Here is a 25526-nt window from a genome sequence, read left to right on the forward strand (position 1 = left end):
GTAATGTCAGATTTGTTTTCCTAGAAGTAGAAACTCCACTGTGTAACTCACTTCAAGTCAGGCACCACCCGGCTGCACTAATGCTCATGGTCTGCAAGTGCCCAGATGGGTCAGAAACACTGACATAATTATTACTGTTTAATTATTGTTGTGTTCTTCCCCACTACATTTCCTGGAAGCTCTGCATTTATACAAATTGGTGACAACGTGTAAATCATGTCTAGATTCTTGATGTATGTGCGTTATGTGGACCAAAAGTAGTAACTTGTCTGGCCAGAAAAGACACAAAGTCTTATTAAGACTTTCTATTCTGCTTGAAATCCAAATATTTTTATTCCCTTTTATTTGCTGTTAAAATTTCATCTCCAATGGGAAAGCTCTGGAAAAGAGCACCTTTTTCCCCCTCTAACCATTCCTGCTGGAATTTCCAGGACAATTGCCATTGCTTTGGGTGAACAATCCAACTACTGCTTTATAAGGACACCAGTGGCTCTTTACAGCTGAACTATAGCAGAGCTCTGACTCTAATAGCAGGAGAGAGAGTGATCGATGTCCTTGCAGGCTCCTCAGAACAAACACAGCACCTTCTAATTACAAATTCAATACCCAGACTTTGCAAGAAAAACTAGGCTTATTGCTGTCCTCACTCCTTTCATTACTAATAAATCATGTCCCATATATGGAAACTTGACTTCAAATAAATTTTCTTTGAAATTAATGTGTGAATCGGAAAGGCCTTCCCATAAAACTTTTGTCTGGTCCATACAGGTAACTGGTCAGCAGCTCCCATGACAAACTCCAGTAGGACACAAATTAGTGCTGAATTCCAGTTGAATTCCCTGTGCAGGGACTGGTCTCATTAATATTAATTACACTTGAATTAACACTCAGCTACTGCTGCCTCCCTAGCACAAACGATGAAACCATGGCAGCATTTTAATTGTTAGATAATTATGTTAGATAGACATGAAAATGGGGCATTATTCATGGGGGGTTCTTAGCATCCCAACTGTTTTGGTACCTGAGTTCCTCACAAAATAGATCACAGAACAGTAGTAAAGCTGAACTATTTTTTAAGTATTAATGATATGTTCTCCAGAAATCATTAGGGAACTTGCTAACGGTGTTTTCCAGGTATTTGTGTTGTTAATTCACAGTCTGGCGCTTGTTTACATCTGCTTTTTTTCCAGGCTCTGAGCTGGCAAATACCTTAAACCTCTGCCTAAGCCAGCAAGGCACTTCATTGCATCCCCTACTTTGAGGGGAAAGTCCTTGTCTGTTTAAGAGCTTTACAAAGAAGGCTGCCTTTAGTAAAAAATTTAAAATTAGGTATGTGCTGAGCTGGTGTGCAGGGGCTGTTTGCTGACACAGAAAGCTGATTTCTGTTTCCTTTCCCAGTTCCTGCACAGGGACAGATTTTGTTGTGCTCCTATTTCCTTACTTGTGTTACCTCAGGAGATCCTCAGCGGATTTTTTTTTTTTCCTCTCTCAATATCAAGAATGTAGTGTTGGGTTGATAAAAAACAGGTGTGATAAAGAGGGCGTGTTTCCAGATGCACTCATCTGGACTGGTTCATTTCTAATTATAGTGGGAGTGCATGGCTCTCATTAATCCAAACAAGCCATGACATTCTGGGGGAGAGATGTCTATGGTTTTGAAATTTTCAAAGATCTGAGACGGGAGTTTAGGAAATTGCTATGTCTAATTCAAAGAATATTAAATGTACAAAGGAAAATGGATTTTGAAATGTTGGATTTTTAAAAGCTGTACAGTGCTGGCCTCTGTGTTCCTCTGTCAGCCTTGGTACATGTTCAGCTTTGGTTAGAGCAGAGCTAGGTGAATGACATTGATTATTCTTTCACGCTTTCCAAACAATTATGTGTTATTTCGTACAGTACTTTACTGCTATGTAGCTATAATTCTAAATGCAATAGAGTAATAAAATAATAGTAATTCTTAATGGGAGGTTTTAGATACCCTCCTTTTACATTTGATGGGCTCCTCTGCCTTACAAATAGTCGAGAATTAATGTTGTAAATTAAGAAATAAAGGAGGGAAAACAGCCAAAATCACCTGCTGTGATCTCACCTCTTTCAGTGTCTGGTTCCCTGCTCTCGCCTGTTTCCACATGGGATTCAAGCAGCTGGAATTTCCCTGCTCTGGATGTTTCTCAGGAGATGTTCAGGCAGGCAGGACTTGACCTTTCTCTCTCAGCTGTTCCTAAGTTGGAGCGTGGGGGTGGAGCAGCATCTTTTGCCGTTTCCCACCTGCCTGACCATTTGCTGACATGAACACTTTTCACTTGAGAAGCATTTGAAGGGTGATGTTGCTGTCACCCCACTGCTGCTACATCCTCCTTGTGTCCTCAAGGGCACCCCTGGGCCAGCAAATGCCACTAAGCAGCAAACTAGGATTGGCCCCTGCAGCAATTATTTTCGTTTCCCACACCTCCTCTTCCCCGTCTCGTATTACCTGAGCTTCTCTCAGGGCACCAACTCGCTATTCCTTTTACACTCTGGGCTCGCTGCAGGCAGCAGGACGTCCCTACCTCCAGCTTCAAGGTCAGTTTAACTATGTATGTATTGGTTTTGTAGCCTCAAAACATAGCATTTCAAGTACAAGGGTTATTAAATACGGATTCAAAGTGCCACAGGATGTGGTGTTAATTTGGCTATAATTTATTGACTTGTATAACAACTTGGTGCAGGGAAATATTCGTCAGCCCCCCACTGTACAGCTGCTTCAAGTTATGGAGTCAGAGGGTTGTTAAGGCTGGAAAGGACCTCTAAGATCATCAAGTCCATCTGTTAATGCTGACTCTTAAGTAACAATTTTAGTAAGGGAAAAATAGGATGTGTTATAAGTTCAGAGTAAACATCTCCAATTACATGAGTTTTTTGTGATTTTGATTGTAGCTCTCTGCACTGCGAAGATGAGAGGTTTATACTGCAAAATAGCATCAGATGGGCTCAGAAGGGTGAGCAGTACCTGCAGCTTGGCTGGGCTTTGGCAGGACAATTTGGGCTGCTGGGTCTCACCAGGTGGGATCTGACCAGCCAGATCTTCCACTGACAGAAATCAAAAATCATGTTGTTGCCAAGAGGTCATTGTCTGATCCATGAAGAATTGCAGCTTTTACCATGTCTTCTCTATTCATATGAATCTAGTCACAGATACACAGCTTAGAATTTTTTTTTCTTAATTAATATGTTTTTATAACCATTCATTGACCTCTGGCATTGCAAGGAGAAAGAAACCGAAATGTAGTTGATTTTTTGGGTAGAGGTATTCCATGCTGTGATTAAGGCACAGTTAGAAGTATGTCTGCACTTGGAGCATTGTTTCTGCACTTTTGGAGGCTGTATCTGAAACCCACATGAGTCAGAAAGGTTTGAGTGAAACTACAAAAAAAATCACCAATATTGCTTTATGAGATCTGATGTTTTAATTTTCATCTTATTCTCTGAACCTGTAAGGTGACACAGCAAGCCAAGAGCAATGTAAACTGATTGCTGGGCATCTAAAAATGGTCTGTCACGCGTGTAGTGACTCATGACATTTATTGCAGATATTTCTAAGGTGCCAGAACCTTTCATGGATGGGTGAAGAAAACTTTCCAATGGCACCTGTAGGCTTTAGCTTGAGCTAAGGATGGCTTAGAGGAATTACTTCTCAAATATAAAAGGCCAGCCTCCTTCTCCCTCCAGCACATGGAAGTCCAGCTCCCTGCAATGATACCTTTGGCTAAATAGCTTAGTGGTTTAAGACATGCATTTACATCATCTGTGGCGCTGAGCCTGTGTGAACTTTAGCTATGACTGCCATTCCTCCAAAATGTCACTCAGGATCACATGGTGTGGCAATTAATACCACTCTGGACATGGCTCAAATATTTCATCTAGTTCTATTTCTAGAAATGTCACTGTAACCCTCTGTACCTTCCTCCCTTCTGTCTTAAAATCACATGTGATGCCAAGTGTGAAATTTGGGGTAACCAATACCTGTGCTCAAATACATCCAGAGAAAAAGACAGCTTCCGTTAAAAGAAGTTCAAGAAAATCAAGAATTAAGGGCAAAAACTTTTTTTTTTCTCAAATATTAAAAGTAGTTGTGAAGTTGGGGAGTTCATGGGGTTTGAGCTGGGGTTGCCCCCTCTACCTTAAGGGGTGCCTGCAATCCTTTGGGCTGTTCTTCAGCCAGCACCAGATTTGCAGTAATGACTTCTTTTAAACCTTGCTGTTGGCTTTTCTCTCCACTTTTAGTGCAAGGTGGCTGATGCACATATTAAAGTACAGTTTTAAACCAAAAATACACTCCTGGCAGGGTATCAGTGTCCTGAAGGCTGGTTACAGGTCGCTGAACACGTCTTGGGTCTTGGGGCAGAGCAGGGAGATAAAGGCTGTGACCTCTGTGACCTTTTGGACACATTTTGCTGATTCAGTGGCCATAACTCACGAGGCATATGGAAATATTTCCTTGGAAAAGCCAGTGCTGATTTGACTCTGAATTTGTTGACCCTTCATTGTGATGATGAGGTGAGAATGAGGAATGTGGAATGAGAAAACCTTGGTTTTGCATGCACTGAATGCCACATGCTGCAGTAGCTGTTTCTTTGAGTGAGTGTTTTGTACAGAATTAACCAAAACTGTGCCCTATAGGAGGGAACCTGGTGCATGGAGGACACGCAGCAACTGTTTATGGGACAATTGCTCTGTATTTCTCCTCTCCTGTACAACAGTATTTTTGCTTTCTCTAAGTGATATCACAAGTACAAATGACCTTGGAAGTGAAAGTTTAAAGGACTTTCTGCCAGTGACAAAATCCAGTCCCAGAGGTACTGAGCTGTGCTTCATGTCCTGGTCTTGGGCCAGAGGCATCTGTAATCCTGGGAGTGCACAAAAGGCATCCAAATGAGTAATTATGCGGCAAGTATTCAAAGCATGAGCAGACTGAGATAACAAGGGGAAAACATACAAGGCAAGTCGTCCAAACACTTTAATAAATAAAAATAAAGATGTTACACTCAAATACCTAGAGCCTTCAGAACGGCTTGCAGTATACTTGAATAATAAGAAAAACCCCCCCAAACCATCCATACATTTACGTGTAGAAAATATGCCTGATGCTGGATATGAGCCAAGACATCTGACCTTCCACCAATGAAAGGGTGCCCAGCTGTGAGCACTGTGGAGGCTGTGCTACCTGCAAAGGAGAGGGACACAGACAGTGCAGGTGCTGAGTGACAGCAGAGCAGCTCAGCCCTGACCTGCACTGAAACAACTCAGTTTAGATCACATCTCTGAATGTGCCAAACCCCTTATTCATTAAATTATTAATAACTCTTAATGGGCCTATGCATTACATTTTGGTAAAATGGTCTTATTACTACAGATTATTATATACTACTATATATTATATCATTTAACATATTATTATATATTATATCTATTATCTGAGTGACACATGATTGAGGTCTTGCTATGAATCCTAAGAATCTTGTTAAAATCTATTAAAGAATTAAAATCATTAAAGCTTATACCGCAAAAAAGGTGTTGTGTCTAATCCCATAGAAATTAGACCTCATTTGGACAAACTGAGAACTAAAAATCAGTGCACATTTAGTTCACAGAACTAAAAATTAGTGCATGTTTAAATACAGCTAATTCTGTCTAAAACAAAGTCCAAATTCTCATAAGGCTTGTGGTGGACAGAAAGAACTTGAAATTTCTGAAAGGTTGATGCAATTAATGTGCCACTTAGCACAGATAAAAGTTAAGTAGAAAACTATCAATGATAATTGATAAAACATTTAAGAATGTTTTATTGGTACCTTCAGAATCCCACAGCAGAGGAGAAAACTTCTTGGCTTATGGGGAAGCATTCCAGTTTAAAGAGAAAATGAAAGTACTAATAAAAAAAAAATAAAAATTGATGGGACTGATACAGGCTTAAATTAACCAGGTTCCTGCTGTTGCAGACAACTCCCATCACAGAATCTTACTTGGAAGTGTATTTATGTCCTGACTGGAAATAATTCCCTACTGAGTGATGACCCCCCGGAACTCAGGGAACTGTGACACCCCAAGTGACCATGACCTGTGGTCCCCAGGGCTGGTGTGGTCTCCAAATGCTTGAGATGTTTATTGGAGACATGCTCTGCTGCTCCCACTCTGGGTCCTGGTATGCTACTGGTTTGAAAGGACAGTTCTGGTTTTGTGAGGATGTTGAGGATAAAATACAGTGGAAAGAGTTCAGGGAAGAGCCAAAGCACGATTAGTAAATATGAAACTTGATTAAAAAAACCTGACGTAGAGATATGAATTTTTAAGTAGCTGCATGTGGCACAAAAAATGCATAGAAATTTCTGCAACAAATTGTTAAAAGTAATAACAAAGGCCAGAGATTCAAGCTGAACAGATACATAGGACAGAAACAAGAATTTTATTTATTTTTTACCTGGGTTGATTAATCCTCAGAACTCCTATATCTCCTCCAGACCATGCTCTCTCTAGATTGCTTTGAACACAAAACAGATGCTTTCCTAAGGCAGGTGTTCTTCCAGCACACCTGGTCAGATCAGGAAAGCACTAGATTCCTTTCCAAGGGTTAAATGATACCTCAAAAAATTATTCTGATCTTGAGACAATATTCTTTCCCCTTTCCAGCTGCACCATGGCAGCACTACAGACACCCATGAGAAAATGAGTTTTCTATCATGGGCACACGGGAAGACACTCAGCAAAAAGAAAAATGTGCACTTTCATTTCTTAGGCTGTGCAGTGGTTAAATTTTCCTGGTGAAAGTGAAATCCTTGCAGTGGAGGCTTAAAGATGGTCTGTGGTGAAACCTGAATTACAGCAGGGTATTTCTGGTAAATTGCTCCTAGAAAAAACATACTCCTTTAATCAGAGGGCAAGTTGACAATTTCTGTGGGGGAAAAACCAGCTGAATCTGTTAATGATTTGAGGTCAGATTTGAAAAAGAGCTTTGATGAGGATTTTCTCTTACTTTGAAACCATTTCATTCAGACTCTCTTAAAACGAAACTTTTAAAATGCTTGCTTTGAAGCCATGCATTACTCAGAAATCATATTTTGTGAAGAGAAAAAAAAATTGAAAAAAACCCCAATGCTTTCCTATCAAGTAAAGTTTCTTATTAATTTTGTACCCCATTATGTAGAAACTGTTTGCTGAACCTAACTACCTGTGCAAGGCATAACAATTTGTGCTGCAGGACTACATACATTTATATTTAGGACTAGAGCCCACCCTTGTGGCAAGAGGTGTTTATTGAATTAGGAGTCACATCACTTTGGTAAAAAGGATTACAGTCACCTTTCCACAGCACTTGAGATGATGTTTTCCTCTCATTAGGAATTCTAACTTTCCTGGATCCTTTGCATTTGACAGTCATAAATGATGGCAATGCCATGCTCCAGTCAGAAGATTCTACCTTCAGTTGCAGGAAGGGACATGTAGTTAGGCACTACTTTTTTAAAAAAGAGGGGAAAAAAGATTGTCTTACTCTGATTTATTTCTTTTAGGTAGATAACCTGCACGGTCTGTGGCATCTCCAGTGTTGGAGGCTTTTAAGAGCTGTCAGAGAACTGTTTGTCAGGTAAAGTAGAACCTGTCCCAGGGTAAGGGAAACCTTTTGTGTGGTCCAGCAATGCCAGACTGTCCTAGGGAACAAGGCATGCAACCACGGTGCAAGATAACTTTACCAACAAGAAAAATACTTGAGATAAGGGACATTATTTAAACGGACAGTAAAGCTGAGAGGGTTTGCTTTAGGGATTAAAGCCCAGCAAGGCACACCCAGTCAAAGACAGGCATAAACCAGAGTGAGGAGGGGGTTCTCTTATTCATTCAGCAGCAGCAATGTCCCTTAAAGTCACACAGGATTCAGAAGCTCCAAAAAAAACCAAGCTGGTAGAGATGCTGATGAGTACCTGGGGTCGTTAAAGTCATAAAATCATCATCTGCAATGGGATTTTTATATGGCTTCTAGTTTTCAGGACAGGAATTTGACTGGCAGCCAGTTCCTTGTTATAAAGATGCATCAGTGAAACAGGGCTGTAAATACACAGGGCTGCTGTGAAAATACACGTGATGTTTCTCAGACACTTGGTTATAACAACAATAGTTCTGTGCAGATTAGTCACAAGGAAGTATTTCCAGAGTGTAAGATAGGGATGCTGTACTGTGAAAAGGCACAAGAACCACCTGCTAAACACACAGAAAAGAAATAATCAGAAAATCTCCATCAGAACCCCCTTATTTGACTTTTATTTACAGTCAAACATTCTCCCGCTACATTTTGGGAGGGAGAAATCCTGTTGCAGTCATGAAAGCCTGTCCTGCAGCTCAACTAAAATGAATTAATAGATTTAGGGAAATTCTTTCAGTGAAAAAATACTAAATACTAAAATATCTGTCAATTTCACTCAGCATCTTTCTCTAGAAGTGAAGTTAAATTAACTGTATATTGTGTTTCAAAGGCATGAAGGAGAGAGAATGAAAAAATTCAGATATAACATTACTTAAAAACAATAGAGGACACGAAACAAATGACTCCAAACTTAGAATACATCCATGTTTCTCATCTTACATATGTGACTGATGGAGAAGGAGGTATTGCTTTGCAATAGAAAAACCAGCAAGAAGAGAAGATTTTTACCAAATGAGAAGATAAAGATGCAACATTGCGTTTGTCTTTAGATATGAGTGGGAAAGATGAAGAAGTAAGGGGTTTGGATATAACTAACCCAGATCTACATGAAAATTATTGGAAATTAGAACTCTTATTTTACTGGAAATAAAACCAAATGCTTTGAAGTGTTTATTATTACCTCCAAAACTACATTGAAGAGATTGCATAAAGAATCATATTTTAAAAAACTTTTGGAAAAACAATTGAAACAGCATATTCTGGGGGAAAGGTTGTGTTTAATTGTAAATCTTCCGTGCCCATTTCCCAAAGATGATTTACCAGAGTCCAGTTTTAAGAATAAGCTTCTGTCAATTATACAAATTGTAATTGTAAATTTAGATTTGTAGAATCGTGGAATTTGTACCCTTTATTTAGAATGGAGTTACATCTTCCTAAGGAACTCACAATCGCCAGCACAAGTAGTTAAATTCTGATTCTTGGAGGAAAAAACGTGCACAGAACATGCCACTTTCTTTGCTAGACTTAGAGACCTCCTGTACTCCAGACATAATCCCAGTAGAATTAAATAGGGAAAATACACAGGCAGGGACTGCTCTGTATATATCAGCAATTTTTATGAACACTCTTGATAAGTGCAAACCAATAATAAAAACAAATTTCTCCTCTTGCAGGACTGTGGTGTGAGGTGAGGGTTCATTTGTTGAGGGCATTGTGCAGGGTCTGGTGAGCTGACTTGGGGCTGCCTTCTCTTGCAGAGAGGAATGGCTGGCACCTTCTGCCGTCTTCTGGCCGGCCGTGCCTCCACTGCGCTGTTTGCAGCCGCGGGCACAGGGGTGCTGACCACGGGCTACCTCCTAAACCAGCAGAATGTGAAGGCTGCTGTGCAGGAGAAGAGGAAGCTCTTCCCTCCAAGGTGAGGACGGGGGGACAGGCAGGGAGCTGGGCACAGTACCCTGACCATGGGTGTGGGAGAAACACCTTGCCCTTGGGAGGAAGGGGATGCCTGTGGAAGTGGCATGATCATCGTGTGGTCTGTCCAGGGGCTGAAAAACAGCATCCTGTACGAATATCTCCAATTTCAGATAGCACCAGCAATGACCTTCAAGACCAGCCTAACATTTTTATTTTCCCTGGCTTAGTACACCATGCAGCTTTTGTGCAAATACAATGCCATTAAACCAAACCCTGGTATTGCAGAAGAAGAGCTGCTCAGCAGCCAGTCAGATGGGCCCACTGGTGTCAGTGAGAGCAACTGGGCTTCAAACTACAGAGCACTTCAGCTAAACTGAATTCCCTTCCTGCTTGAACAAATCAATGCTGGAGTTCTTTTATTCCTGAATAACGGTGTTTTGGCAGAGCTTCAATGGAGCCTAGTACACTTTCAGAGCTCATTGGGATTCATTTTCCTGATGGCAGAAGACAGTTTGTGGGGTAGTTCCAGCAATCAGAATCTTCCTTCCTTCCTAAAATTCAATGCAACATATAAACAAAGAATAGTTTTAATGTACTCTGAGTGTTGTGTTCCCTGTAATAAAGCAGCCAGGGTCACTGTTAAGAGGGAACAGGTTAATGTCTCCAGGCTCTTTCACCCCCAGTGCGGACTATCCTGACCTGCGCAAGCACAACAACTGTATGGCTGAGTGCCTCACCCCCGGCATCTACTCCCGGCTTCGGGACAAGATGACCCCCAACGGGTACACCCTGGACCAGTGCATCCAAACCGGGGTGGACAACCCTGGCCATCCTTTTATTAAGACGGTGGGAATGGTGGCAGGGGATGAGGAGTCCTACGAGGTAAGAGGTTTCCACAACACTGTCATGTTTGGGTCAGTTTTCGTGGTGTCCTTTCCCATTAGATGAAGACAGATTTCCAGTAGGGTATGTGTTCCAAAGACAAATTATATCCCAGAGGGTACATAAGGGGCAGGGTATGTGCATAAAGATGGTGTTTTCCCTACTTTTCCACATTAGGATAAGCGTGAACATAAGGTATTGCTACAGGTGCACTCTCTGCTGCAACTGATACTAACAAAATATACCTACATGGCACCTGCTACCTGCCTCCAGCAACTGCCCTCCTTCATACAACTAAAGTTAGTTTATGGCAAAGCTATCCAATTCTAGGACACAAAAATTAATGTAATGTGGAAATCACACTGTGGAACAGCAGAGGCACAAGCGAGACAGAAACATCATCTGTGAAGTGCCAGGCATTGTTTCATTAAGCCACAGCTTTTGGACCATGAGGAAGAATGAAGACAAACAGCATTAGGGTGGACAGTTTATTTAACTCTGCCATGACAAGAGGAAAACAGAAGAAAACGCGCTTTTTTTGACCACTGTGTTCTGCTTCCATCAGTCTACTGTGATGGTACCTGTTATTACACAGTCTCTTAACAGTATCCCAAGCACTGGGCAGCTGAGGGTGGATTGGGACACCTGCCATTCTGGACTGTCCCCTCCTGGGGTTTGGTTTGCCTGTCCAGGTAAACTGCCACTGCTTCTTATCTGAAAGTGAAGTGGTGGTTGGTGCTGGCACACCTGAGCCAAATGACTCTGACCAGAACTGGTATCCCATGGCAGGGAAAACACAGGGTATTCCTGCATGACCCAAAACCAAGAGGCAAGTGGCTGGAGGGGCTCTAGGTGTGTGTTCTGGCTGGTAAATACACCTCAAAACCCAATCTGGTTGTCACCACATCCAGTCCCTGTCTGTGGTAACTACAGGCAGGGACTGCTCTGTCTGGAGCTGGTGCATCAAAGCATTTCTGTGGTGCAGACTCTTTCTAGATTCTCTTGAATCCTTAGGTGTTTGCTGAGATTTTTGACCCTGTCATTAAATCGAGACATAATGGCTATGATCCACGGACAATGAAGCATCACACTGACCTGGATGCATCCAAGGTAGGGTTGAAATAAAACAATGAGACAATAAAAGATCTGAGCTGCTTATTACAGTGATGGTATTGTATGCAACAGTACCTTTCTTACTCCTGATCCAACTCTGAAGACACCAGCTTTATGTTTAAGGAAAGTGGGATACCACTCAGCCCTGTCAACTGCATCTCTTGTCCATAGCAGGGATTCAGTCCCAGCTGAAATAACCATTTGGCACTGTGGGTCTGCTCATGAGCTTACAGATCACAGAATCATCATGAAATGGTTTGGGTTGGAAGGGACCCTACAGCTCATCCCGTTCTCCCCCCTGCCATGGGCAGGGACACCTTCCGCTATCCCGGTTTGCTCCAAGTCCCATCCAACCTGGCCTTGGATAGTTCCAGGGATGGGGGAGCCACAGCTTCTCTATATTCCTCCCAGGATACCTATCCTTGCTTCCACTCTCCGTAGGCTTCCTTTTTGTGTCTGAGCTAGACCAGGAGGTCTTTGCTCATCCACACAGGCTTCCTGGTGTTTTTTCCTTATTTCCTCTTTGTTGGAATGCATCACTTCTGAGGTTGGAGGAGTTGATCCTTGCATATTACCCAGCTTCCTTGGGCCCCTCTTCGCTCCAGGGATTTTTTCCATGGTGCTCTAACAAATAGATCCCTGTAGAGGCCAAAATCTGCTCTCCTGAAGTTCAGGGTAGTGAGCTTGAAGTTCAGGGTAGTGAGCTTGAACTTCAGCTGATCATTGTTGCAAAGGGTGACACCCCCTCCTCAGCTCCCCTGTCTTCCTTCCCAAGGAGCCTGTATCCTTTCATTCCAACACTCCAGTCACAGGAGCCATCCCATCACATCCCCTTGATGCCACTAAGATCACAGCCCTGCAGGCATGAGCACACCTCTGAGTCCTGTTTACTTCCTATGCCACAGTGTGTTTGCACAGAGACATTTAAGCTGGGCCTCCAATGAAGTCGATTTACTGGCTGACTTGGATGCAATTCCTTGGGCTGGAAATCTTTGGATAATCATCTGTGTAAGGGCTGGAATGAAAGGAGTTTAATCCTTTAATCCACATACATGTGGGCAAACCTGAACTGCATCTTAACATTTCCTTTATAGTTCAACTACAGCCTTATTTTAGGCTTCCCTCTTCCAGATGATCTCCTCCACCTAGTTTCCTGCTTTTGCCCATATCCTTATTTCCAAAAGTCACCCAGATTCCCTCATATTTTGGGATCACAAAGGATGAGCTGGTTACTCCAACATGTTCATCCAGCCAAAGAACCAAATGGCTCCTAAAAACAGCTCCTGGTGCCTGAAACTCTTGAAGGGCTCCTGGTGCCTTGAGTGCTTGAGACCTGGAGGAGAGCCTACAATGCCTGGGCAGGAAGATGCCCCTCTTTTTGTGGGATGGGGTTTGGATTGCTTTAACAGTGGACTACAAGATGTGTGTGTGTGTGTGTGAACTAACAGAGCATCCTCCCCCTCAGATCACCCACGGGCAGTTCGATGAGCGCTACGTGCTCTCCTCGCGGGTGCGGACTGGGCGCAGCATCCGTGGGCTCAGCCTCCCCCCCGCCTGCACCCGGGCCGAGCGCAGGGAGGTGGAGAACGTCGTGGTCACTGCACTGTCTGGGCTTCGGGGGGACCTCTCGGGCAAGTACTACAGCCTGACCAACATGACTGAGCGGGAGCAGCAGCAGCTCATCGATGTAAGTACAGTCCCAGTGCCAACACCGCCTTCACTCCATCTTCATCCTCCACCGGGGTACTTGCTGTCCTGCATGGCCAAGGAAGGTAATCACAGTGTTAATCCTACAGTTAGGGGACCCCTGGTGGTCTAGTGGTTAGGACGCAGTACTCTCACTGTTGTGGCCTGGGTTCAATTCCCGGTCAGGGATACTCCCCCGGGCAGATGGAGCTCATCAGCCCTGTAAGGCCACTCTAAACAAACCTACGTCCTCAGGACCTCACTGCCACTGTCCAAGCTTGCTCGGCCCCGGCAGATGAACCTTAGAATTAAAGGGTGGGCTCTGCTCAGCGCACACTGTGTCTCACCTAAAAAATCCACTGCACAGGCTGGAAGGGTAAAGACCTTTCCCAAATCTTCATTTGCGAAGACTAGCCATACACACAACCCTACAGTTAATGGCCTGCCAATATCTTCAGTGGAATAGTAAATCATCCAGAGTCTGTATTTTTGTGAAGTATGTCGCTGTGTAGGTCTGAAACGTGGGCTTATACGCCAGAGAGCAAGATCTGTGTCAAACCAAACACACGTGGCTGCTGCCACCTCTCTGGACAAATAACAAGATGAATTCAGACCTTTCCTGGCCATTTCCTTGAGCAAAGATTGATATTTTCTATATTAATAACCATTCTAACTAAAGGTACTACACTACAATACATAGTATCTGTATTTTAGACTGTCATGGTGAGGGGCTTTGGCTGAGATTTCTTTATGCCAAAACTACACTAATTTTAATTTCCCAAAATTTGGCTGTAATTTCATTAAAGTAAACTACACTAATTCTTATTTCCCTAAAATGGCTGTAGCCTACCGCACCCAGATGACCTTTTCCCAGTCCTGCTATTGTGTTTAAGAATTTGAAGGATCAGGCCCATAACGAGAGTTTTCATTGTCACACAGATTGAAACACAAGGCTTTTCACCATGGATTTTGTCACAGCATGTGACATGTCAAACAAGGCTTGAAAGTGCATTTTAAATATCCAAAGGAATGGCTGTACCTTCTTAGCTATATTTGTGGCACATTAATCCTAACATCAACCAAAAGGGAGCTGATGAAGTAACATAACTATTTATAACCTCAAAATATGTGTCATAGTCTGGATTAACCAGCAGTTAAGAATTTAGGTAAGGTCAGTAACTTTTTTAATTGAATGTCCTTGGTAATATGTTTATTGACAAGATGTTGATAAGCTATTGCAGGTTTTATTTCCTTGCCTTACTCAGGAGGACAGGCTGAGAAAGCAGAAGTTGAAAAGTGGAGTAGGCTTCAGAGATTCAGCATTTTACCTTGCTTTGTTTAGCTTTATGCTCACAAAAATTTATAGAAGTCAGGGCATTGAGTGTTATAAGCTCATATTCGTCCCTTAACTCACACCACTCCTTACCTCCTCCAGTACTTTAGGACCTTGAACCCTGGATCAGACCTTGTGCCAGGCTTTCATAAGCACCATTTGATCTCAGTGAGATCAAGTTGATCTCAGTGATACCAAATCAGTGCTACATGACTGGCTCTCAGCCCAGAAGGCTGAGTATTTTGCAGATCTGGCCATATGCACATAAGGGAAACTAATAGCTCTTTTCTTGCAAAAAGGGGAATTTTTCTTTCAAGAAAAAGCATCGAGTGGAGCCAGCTGAGGAAGGAGAATTTGAGTCCCTGTGATGAGCAGAGAGATCTCTATACCTTTGCTTTCTGCATGGTTGGAGTTCTGGCTGCACCATGTCCATCACAGGGTATTCAAAAGTGAAACCTGAAATTCTCCATTAAGGCAAAAAGATGTAAAGCATATCGATGTGTCTACCATGTCATACGTATTCTGGATAGCTTGCCTCACTATTCTTAGTTAAACCTGAGATTTAAAAAAAAAACCCAAAACCAATACCCCCAGCAAACCCCTTTCCCCCCCCCCCCCCCCAACACTTGATATGGCAGTATTCAAGGAATTAAGAACTAATAATTTTTCAGGACACACATGAAAATCAAATACTTATTTGGTCTGGGGAAAAAAAACCCCAAGAATCCAACTATTACTTTAAAAAAATCGAAACAATTTGGAATGTGGCAAGTTTGTAGCACAGCAAGTGCTAGATTTATTAAATCAGAAATAGCATCTCTGTTAAGGAACAGAATGAGTCTCTGATTCCAAAAGGTCAAGATTAACACTGGTTTAATTCCTATCTTGACTTCATGCTCAGAATAAATATCTTTATGCCAGAGAAGTATCTTTTCAGAAGTAGCACTTTTTGTGAGGGTTTTTTTCTGTCTTTAAGAACTTGTTACCTTCTCTTACTTACCATAAGGTGTGTATGTGTGCAGAGAACCCCTCTGGATCTGGCAGACAGGTCCCTCCAGAGTACCCTTTGGTGTGTCCACGTGGTGTTAGGTTCCACCTTCCAACCCTCCCTACCTTTGAAAAACAATTCTGGCAAAACATGGTCACTGTACCCATGTTGGTGAGAATCTGCAAGGCTCAAGAAAATCACCTGGGTAAAGTGCTTTCAGCTGCAGGCAGAGGAATCAGGTTCACAAGCTGTACTCTCTGATTTGCCTGTGCTTCAACTGCCTTCACATAAAATGTATTGGACAGTGTTGCACTGCTCCCTTGAATAAACCTGAATTTTGTTTTATTTTCTCTCCCTCTCTCTCTTTCTCTCCCTTTGGCCCCGTTTTGGCGCCCAGGATCATTTTCTCTTTGACAAGCCAGTGTCCCCCTTGCTAACATGTGCTGGGATGGCACGTGACTGGCCAGATGCCAGAGGAATCTGGTATGTTGTGTGACGTGCAGGAGCTCGTGTGTGCTTTAATGATCATGTTACAAACTTTCTTGCTTGTCCTAACCTTGCAGCCACTCTGCCCACATACTCACTGCATTTTCAGCTGGTTTTTAAGAAAAAAAGAATTTTAATTCCCAGGGCTGAAAGTAACTCTTTCTTTCCAAATAATCTGGACAGAAAGGAGATAGGGGAGTTGAATTTCCTGTTTTGTTCTAGGTCTATTTCTACTGTCACAACACATTTGATGCATTTTGTGCCCAAATGCTGTATTTTCTGTGGAGATAAAGGGATAACAGCTCTGAGATGAGTGCACACACCCACTAGGAGAGGATGGGGGAGGCTGTGCAGTGCACAGCATCTGCATCTGTCCTGCTGTACTTCTAGGCATTACTAGAGGCTTTAATGCTGAAAAATGAGGCAGAAAGGATTCTGAGGAACCACCTAGCTGTGAAATCTGATCAGCCATGAAACCCAATGACCTGCTGGAAAACTGTGAGGATTTTTTTATTTCAACAATCTTCCTATTAGATTCAACAAGATGCAGGTTCCCTGGTCCCCATCTAAATCTGAGAAAAGGAAAAGACTAAAACTTGAGGCACATAATTCACTGTCTCTACAAACAAAGAGGAGAAGGACCAGTAATTTAATTTCTATCCAGGGATCTCCTGAATAAAACAGACCTGGTTTTGGCTTCTTTTACATGTTAAATGTCATGTGGACTGGAAAAAAAATATTAGTGTGATTGGAAAGTATTTCTGTAAGTAACATTTTGAAAACCTGCCTTCTTTTGCAAGAAATTGTTGTCAAAAAGTATAAAGGTTCTGGAAATCATTTTGCTTTTAATGATTGTGATCCTGTCCTTGTTATGGGCTGCAGGACTATTCTCACCAACATCACCAGCAGCAATGGCATGTTTGTTAAAGCAATGAGGCGACTTGATTAATTAAAGGGTGAGGTGAGCCAGGCCAAGCTCAGGCTGTAAAACCTTTCCCTGAGCATTTGTACATGACTGAGGATGAGATGACTGTACCCCGAGTGACCCAGTGTCAGGGCACAGGATGTTTACACCTCCTCAGTATTGCACTGGCAAACTCCAAGTGCAAAAAGGAAAAGGAGACACAGCAAAAGACCAGCTGAATGTCAGGCTCTCAGTGAGCTTGAACTTCCACTTTCATGTGTCTCAAGCCTGGTGATATTTCACTGTTGGCACAAATGAGTCTGATCCCATCAATCACCTTCTACATGCTGTAGAAGGGCTGTAGTAGGAGACAGGGAAAGTGGAGAAGAATCCAGGAAAAGTGACCTTGGGTGTGACACAGCACTTAACAAAGCTGGCTATGACAGTCCAAGGCAAGAGAGGGTTTTCAGGTGTTTCTACCTTGACTGACAAACAAGCACCATCTGGGAGCAGCATCTGCGATCCCTGGACATGGCACTTGACTGATGCAGCCATCCAGTGCTGCCAATTGACACAGGGAGCACTGGGATTTGATTTAGGGGAGAACACAATTCAGTAAGGACATATTGCTTGGCCCCTAGCAGCATGTAGGTCTTTGGGTTTTTCCAAGAACAATAAACCCCATCCTTGGTGACAGAGGATGCAGGGCTTGGCTTCTCCCTTGGCTGCAACCCCCCAGCTGTGCTCATGCTAGAGGACAACACATTTTCCCTCACTCAGCACTGCAGCAGCATGATGTGATCAGGAAATTGCTTCAGCTGTGCCCAAGAGACCTGTGTGTTGCCACTGGCATGAGAGATCTGACAGTCAAATCTGCTCAAATCCCTCACCATATAGAACAAAGTTATTTCTCCACACTTAACATCTCTGCTGCACTGAAAGACTATGATAAAACCAAGACTATTCAGAGCTTTTTTTAAGGGCTTGTCTTTTAAAAGACACTCTTTCCCCCCCCCCTCTCAACCAGGCATAACAATGAGAAGACATTTCTCATCTGGATTAATGAAGAGGACCATACCAGGGTGATCTCCATGGAGAAGGGTGGCAACATGAAGCGGGTGTTTGAGAGGTTCTGCCGTGGTTTAAAAGAGGTAGTATCTCAGTGATTTTATTATTCCTGTTTATTTATTGCTGTCAGCACTGCTCCCTGTGGTTCACACTGAGCTGACATCTCAGGGAGCAGCAAAATGGAGTAACACCAGTCCACACAGCAGTTAAAGGAGGAAACAGGGGCAAATTGGTAACTGAGTTGTAGGGAAAAACAAATAAATATCCCTTTTTTTTTACCATTTTGGGACTGTGGAAATTCATAAATCAAGCATTTTACTTGGATTGCTTGATTTGCCTGAATGAAGAATTTATTTGGCCCAGCCTCCTGGTTCTCATTTCTGATGCTGGGAGACGAGTGGAGGCTGCTGAGGTTGTGCACAGAACTCAAGGCATGACCACTTTTGGGGAGATATGGGTTTGTGATTAAAATACTAAAAATCAATAGCCAGGAATCCTGGATTTTATTCTGGTCTATCTGTTCACAGTGACAAAAAACGTTTCATGAGATGGTGGCTTAAAACAGTTTTGTCCAGACAGTCCAGTTATGACACAAGCCCTGTGTACTGCTCTGGGATAGAAAATGTTGATTTAACAGAGAAAGTGGACTTTACTCTGTCCTACGGGCAATATCATGACACCCTTGAATGGTTTGGGTTGGAAGGGACTTTAATGACTAACTAGTTCCAAGACCCTGTGTACCTGTTTACTTTGGCTGAATGCCAGGTGTCCACCGAGACTGCGCAGACTTCCCCCCCCAAAAATGGGAGATGAAAGAAAAAAAAAATGTGAAAAACGAGGCTTACCAAGAAAGAAAGTTTATATTTACATGGAGAAAAAAGGAAGAGACTAATAACGCTACAAACACACAGGCAAAGGAAACTAACAGTAAAAATTCTACCTCCCCCACGGAGCGGTGTTTCGGACAGACGTAGCTGCCTAAAGGGCCATCTTGGAAGAAGAAGAAGAAGGACTGAGCAAACTCTTCCTTCCCTTTTATAGCCAGGCTGACATAACATGGTATGGAATACCCTGTTCCTCCCAGGAAAGGGAAGTGTTATTTAACTACACAAACCCACTACACCCTGCCATGGACTAATACAGCTGTGTACCCTTTCTTTATCACTTCACAGCTCTCAGCCAACAAAAGCAAGGCTAAATAGGGACAGCAGGAACTACAGAGTCTTCATTGTGAAAGCAGAGGATCCTCGGAGCATCCAGGGGGAAGTCTGAGTATGGAATGGGCTTTGGGGCACAGTAAAACAAAGTCATCCGGACAGGTGCTCCTGTGCCATCAGGGAGGTGACTGAGCCCTGACTGGTTCCCAGGGCACACCTGTAGGGCTGAGCAGTGCAAAGGAGGTGGCACAGGTGACACAGTTTGCTGAGGTTACTCCCAGCTCTGACTCCACCACTGTGCTCAGCCCATGTCAGCAGAGCAGCACCTGTGGACCTGGCCAGGTGTAGCGGGTTGACCCTGTCCAGATGTCAGGTACCCACTAAAGCCACTATCTCACTCTCCCTTCTGCAACTAGACAGAGGAGAGAGAAAAAGAAACAGCTAAGGATTCATGAGTTGAGATAACAGCTGGGAGAGGTCACTTACTGATTACCTTAATAGGCAAAACAGACTCAAAGTGGGGATATTATTTAAATTTATTACTTTCAGGATAAGAGTCAAAGAGTGAGAAATAAAACGGTCTTAAAAGCACCTTCCCCCCACCCCTCCTTTCTTCCATTTTCTCCCTCCTCCCCCCCAGCAGTGCAGGGGGATGAGGAATGGGGGTTATGGTCAGTTGTGTTTCTGCCGCTGCTCAGGGAGAGGAGTCCTTCCCCTGCTCCCATGGGGTCCCTTCCATGGGAGACAGTCCTCTCCAGTGTGAGTCCATCCCATGGGCAACAGTTCTTCCCAAACTGCTGTCCTGTGGGTCACTCCTCCATGGGGTGCAGTCCTTCATAAATGAGCTGCTCCACTGTGGGTCCCCCATAGCAGCCACAAGTCCTACCCAGGAAAAATCTGCTCCAGCATGGGCTTTCCTCTCCACGGGCTGCAGGTCTCCAGCAGGACACTGCTCCATCTTGGGCCTCCCACAGGGTCACAGCCTCCTTCATGCATCCCCCTGCTCCAGCATGGGCTCCGCCATGGGCTGCAGGTGGGTCTCTGCACCCCGATGGTCCTCCATGGGCTACAGGGGCACAGCTGCTCCACCATGGTCTGCACCACGGGCTGCAGGGGCCTCAGCTCTGGTGCCTGGAGCACCTCCTGCCCCTCTGCACTGACCTTGGTGTCTACATTGTTATTCCCATGTTCTCACTTAGCTCTTCCCTGGCTGGAATTTTTTCTCTGCAACAATCTTCTGTTCTTAAATATGTTATCACAGAGGCGTTACTATTACTCCTGATTGGCTTGGCCTTGGCCAGTGGCAGGAAGTCCATCCTGGAGCCGGCTGGCATTGGCTCCATGGGACTGGGGAAGCTTCCAGCAGCTTCTGACAGCTGCCACCTCCATAGCACCCCCCCACTACCAAAACCCAGCCACAGAAACCCACTACACCAGGCAAAGTGGTCAGGCAGCTTTGGGAGCTATCACTAGAACAGGTGTCTGGGGTAGGAAATCAGGCCTAGTTTCTCACCATCTGTTCTGTTGTGCTCACACAATACAGAAATGATTTTAGAAGGCCATTTAGTCTGTATCCTTCTGCAGAACAGAAGTATTCAGCTATATTTGCAGAAGTCTTGTGAGCATGAGCTGGTTTATGCATCCAGTTCTCCTCAGGAGAAGAGAACTGAACTGAAATTGTATTTGGATTGCACAAGTAAACCTGGGAAGAGCAGATGGGTGAACAAAGTACCAGCCTACTCAAAGGTCAATAGACCCTTGTGATTTTCCTGCAGATAATTATTTTACTCTCCTGTCTAATCTGGTCAGGCTTACTAATGAAAACCATTATGTACAAGCTGTGTCTCCTTATAAAGGAAGTGTGGCTGTTAATACTGGACATTTAGAGGCCAGGTGTCCTCCCCCAGGAGTCAGGGCATCATCTTGAAAATTACACAAAACTCAGATTCAGCTCCTTATTTGCTTCATAGTGTTTGAGTCCTTTGGGATTGTGTGTTGCAAACTAGCTCCAAAATTACCAAGTTAGAAACAAATGGCAAAAGCCACAATTCTTAGGTTCACATGGCTTCATGAGCTAAGGCTTCACAAAAACACCAGGATAGGGAGCTTTGTGATGAAGTGGCAAACAGTCTGCAAAGTGGTGGTCATGAGAAAACGACAGATATCCAGAGGTATCTGGTGAGTACAAACATTTTTGTCACACCTAAACCAGACTGGACCCAGGTGTGAATTCCTGCCACTCCACTGGTGTTAGTTAAGTTCATCAACACAAACACATGGCAAGAAGAATCTCAGCTACCAGCAGACATCTTGAAATGAGACATTTGCATGTTGCCCTTTTTGCTTTCTTTCTGTCTTGCTACCATAGGTGGAGAGATTAATTAAGGAACGTGGCTGGGAGTTTATGTGGAACGAGCGTCTCGGGTATGTCCTGACCTGTCCTTCCAACCTGGGCACTGGTCTGAGAGCTGGAGTCCATGTGAAGCTGCCCAGGCTGAGCAAGGTACGTGAATCCTTTAAAAAGCTAGTGACATAATTCACCTCTTCTGATTTATAAAGGAACAGATGAAAAATGACAGCTCATGGCAACTGCAAGTTAGCAGGATGCATGTAATGTATGTTTAATTGAGCACGCTTTAATTCTGCAAATTATTGTCTTTGTTATTGAAATTAATGTGCTCAGCAGGAAGCTGCCAGTATGGGCAGTAATCCAAGGATGAGAAAACTCTCCACCGCTGCCTGTCTCTCTGGCAATGCTGTTAATCCATGGATCACAGCATGGCAAGGACATGGTATGACACACACACTGACAGGCAATAAACTCAAACCTGTTTCTTGTGACAGGACCCCAGGTTTCCCAAAATCCTGGAGAACCTGCGCCTGCAGAAACGCGGCACTGGTGGAGTAGACACAGCAGCCGTGGCTGATGTGTATGATATCTCTAATCTGGACCGCCTTGGCCGCTCAGAGGTAACCTGTCTTTGTTTTGTGGTTTTTTTCCTGATTTTTCCCCTTGCCTCCACTGGCACTTTTTACTCCTGATGAATCTGGTCCAGTGGAAATCCTTATTGAAAGAAAAAATTATTAATGTGCATGAAGGGCTTGACAAATACTCCAGTTATGGCAATGAAAAAAATCAACCCTGACCAAGCTGCACAAATGTGATTTGCACCATGCGCTGAAGACCTCTGTGAGAGTATGCAGGTGCTGGAAAGGAATAGGGATGGAGTCCTAATCCACCCAGGGAATCAGGCACTAAAGCAAGGCTTGGATTAGGGTGTTGTGTTCCTTTCACTATTGTCACACGCTTCCTCCATAGTTACACAGCAGGACAAGGCTTTCACTCCACAATAACTGAGGAGCTGGTGCCTTCTTAACATGTCCTGTGTGGTTCCAAGCAGAGGACAGAGGAGAGCTAGGTTTAAATGACAGCTAAGTTTAAATCAGGGGAAAGAGTTAATTGCCACCCGTGAACCCTCCCTGTTGGGCTGCAGACCATGATGAAATGGGTTTGTCTCAGACATTTGCTTCTAAGACATTTCAGTCAGAAGGAGCATTTGTTGTGCCAGAGTATGGAAATGACCCTGCAGCCTGGTGCTGCTGCTGCCCTCCTGGGAGGCTTGGGTCCCACACCTCATTCCAGATTCATGTTCAAGTGTTCTATAAAGCAGAACAGCTCCCGAGAGTAAAGCTAATGAGGATAGGCCAGAAAGAGCCGTGTCAAAGAGCTGCAGCCTCCTCCCACCAGCTCTGAGCCAAACCCTCCCTGAGAGGCTGTGGCAGCTGGGATGCAGTTTGGTCCTGGTGTTGCAGACCAACACCCAACCTGATTCTGGGTGGGTTTTCATAGCAGAAATATAACCCAGGGATAAAGCACCCAGTCACAACTAAACTCAGCCCAGTCCACAGCCAGCCAGGTGATTTCCCTTCACTTGGCACTGGGACAGAGCCAAGGCAGGTATCCTGTGCTTTCTTATTCAGAGGTGCCCTTGAATGTCTCCACAACCACGAGGAGAAGTTTGGAGATTTTAAATTTTGAAGTTTGATGTAGGCATCTATGTTCCTTTGGATCTAGAACAAAACAAATGACAGTGAACAAAATAAATAAGAGTGAAACACAATTCTGCTGTACTATTTGCAAAAACAGTCTGTGACAAAGACATCTATTAATACCTGAAACATCATCATTTGTGCTTTATATTAAATAACATCAGTGACACAAAAGGATTACACAGCATGATTAATTGAGTCCTACTGACTGACAGCCTAAGCCTACAAATTCTTGCTTATCTGAAGATTTCCACTGAAGTCAGTGATGCCTCCTACAGCAAGGATCCAAAGGATTAAGCCAACAGATAAGACACAATCCCTACCTTGAAGAATCTGAAATCTAAATCAGACAAGACATACTCAAAGCAATAGAAATGTTTTATTATAAGATATAATTTTTTTAGTACATAATAAAATAAATTCCATTATGTGGTAAACGCTTTTGCAGAATTGGATTATGTTCCCAAAGCTGTAAGATAAAATTGTTTGTATTTTTGTTATATTTCATTTACTGGTCAATGCAAACTTAATAGGAAATTTGTTTTCTCCTCGAGGCTGCAAATTCAGACCTCTGATTTCTCCAAACAGCTGGTCTGTAAAAGACAATAAAATGAAGTGTTAAGTCACTGAAATGCTTTATAGTAAAAATCCCTTGAAAATCAGCAACTGTCACAATAAAGAGACAATGGGATTTAGTCTTTGCACTCGGTTTTAACAAGCCAGTCATTAAAGGTTGCTAATGAACCATTTCATGAAGATTAAGACATAGCAGTGCTATAGTTTGCTGGCTCACAATGCCACAGGGCCTGTAGTCCTCACATGTCACAGCCTGTGCAGAAAGTCTGCTGGGGACAAGCTCCTGGTATTCTTCAGCGATTCTGAAACAGGTTACAAAGGCACCACTCTTCCTACCCTTCCCCTCCCCCCCACACATAGAATTACAAATTTTGGTGCTGCTCCTGCCTGGAGCTGATCCCACTCCTGCCAGTGTAAATCAGGAGCTAAAAACAAGGAGTGCTAGATGATGCAGAGCCAGCCTGAGTTCAGGATGAGTGCTATGCTCCAGAGATGTGGGTGCTGAGGCTGGCAGAATGGGGAGGACATTCATCCCACCAGGGCGAGGGTCATCTCCAGGGGAAGGACAGGGGAAGGACATCTGTGGGAAGGATATCTGTGAAGAAGGACATCCATTGGGAAAGACATCTGTGGGGAAGGACGTGGCTCTGAGTTGATGAGCTTTCTCAGGCATCCTAAAAGCCCGTGGTAGTGGGGACATCCTCTCAGTTCCAGCCACGTGAAGGACACCCAGCAGCACTCAGGGCCAGTGGGAACCAGAGCAATGAGCCTCTGCCTTCCTCTCCTTGCACCAACATCCCTCCTAATTCACTTCCATGTCTCTGTGCTCACATGAATGTTCGTGCAAGCACAGGGTGTTCCGGGCCTGGAGCTGGAAAGACCCAGCAAGGGACTTCAGTGCTTCAGCAAGACCTGCCTGGTGATGCTGAGTACACACAGCATGGTTATGTTCTCATCCTCTTATATGGAGTGTGGGGAACAAGCTGTGCCAGGCATCCCTCCCCAGCACACATCTGGGGAGGACCCTCATGGAATCACCTCTGAAACAGGTCTCAGCTCATGCCTAAACATTTTATATAAGGCCTTTTGTCAGATTTGTTCCAATGTGAACAGAGTTTGGTGGAAATAACTTTAGGGACCTAATTGAAAATTTCTTTTTCTGGGGTTCCAAACTTGAGGCAAACAGGAGAAGGGAATTACTGTGGCTTTGCACGACCCATTCTCCCTGTGCCAGAGGGTGTGTGATCTCTATGCTGTGACGTTTCTCAGGGGTCACTTTACCTCACAGCTTTACCTGCTGTCGTTGCAGTACAAGCCAACTTCCTATTCCTCTATTAATAGATGAGCTCAAGCTTCTATTACTATTATTTTCTTCTTGTTTTTGTAGGTGGAGCTAGTCCAGATTGTCATTGATGGGGTCAATTACCTCGTTGACTGTGAGAAGAAACTGGAAAGAGGTCAAGACATCAAGGTGCCACCTCCGCTGCCTCAGTTTGTCAGGAAATGATGTTGCTGCCGATTGTAGCAACTGATGGTAAACTGGTGGCTGCCATTTTGATGGGAAGGCACCTCTGTATATGTCTGTATAAATATGTTGTGTAATAAAACACTACCTGATACCCAAGGTCTCCTCAATGCCTGGCTGTACTGGCAGAAACTGGTCTTTGTACAGCTTCACTGGGCTGCACCCATACAAC

At 43.8% G+C, this 25526-nt stretch overlaps 1 protein-coding gene across 1 annotated transcript; it reads left to right on the forward strand.

The window, feature by feature from the left end:
• The first annotated feature begins 2543 nt into the window (after nucleotides 1-2543).
• CKMT2 (creatine kinase, mitochondrial 2) lies at nucleotides 2544-25450 on the forward strand. Its single transcript, XM_027634685.1, has 11 exons — nucleotides 2544-2562; nucleotides 7545-7618; nucleotides 9430-9587; nucleotides 10270-10468; nucleotides 11483-11578; nucleotides 13047-13268; nucleotides 15986-16071; nucleotides 18006-18129; nucleotides 21572-21706; nucleotides 22048-22173; nucleotides 25217-25450. The coding sequence occupies exons 3-11, from the start codon at nucleotides 9436-9438 to the stop codon at nucleotides 25334-25336; spliced, it is 1260 nt and encodes a 419-aa protein (XP_027490486.1). The 5' UTR covers nucleotides 2544-2562; nucleotides 7545-7618; nucleotides 9430-9435; the 3' UTR covers nucleotides 25337-25450.
• The last annotated feature ends 76 nt before the right edge of the window (nucleotides 25451-25526 follow it).

Source organism: Corapipo altera, unplaced genomic scaffold (assembly GCF_003945725.1).
Source record: "Corapipo altera isolate COAL_440 unplaced genomic scaffold, ASM394572v1 61411, whole genome shotgun sequence".
Lineage (NCBI taxonomy): Eukaryota > Metazoa > Chordata > Aves > Passeriformes > Pipridae > Corapipo > Corapipo altera.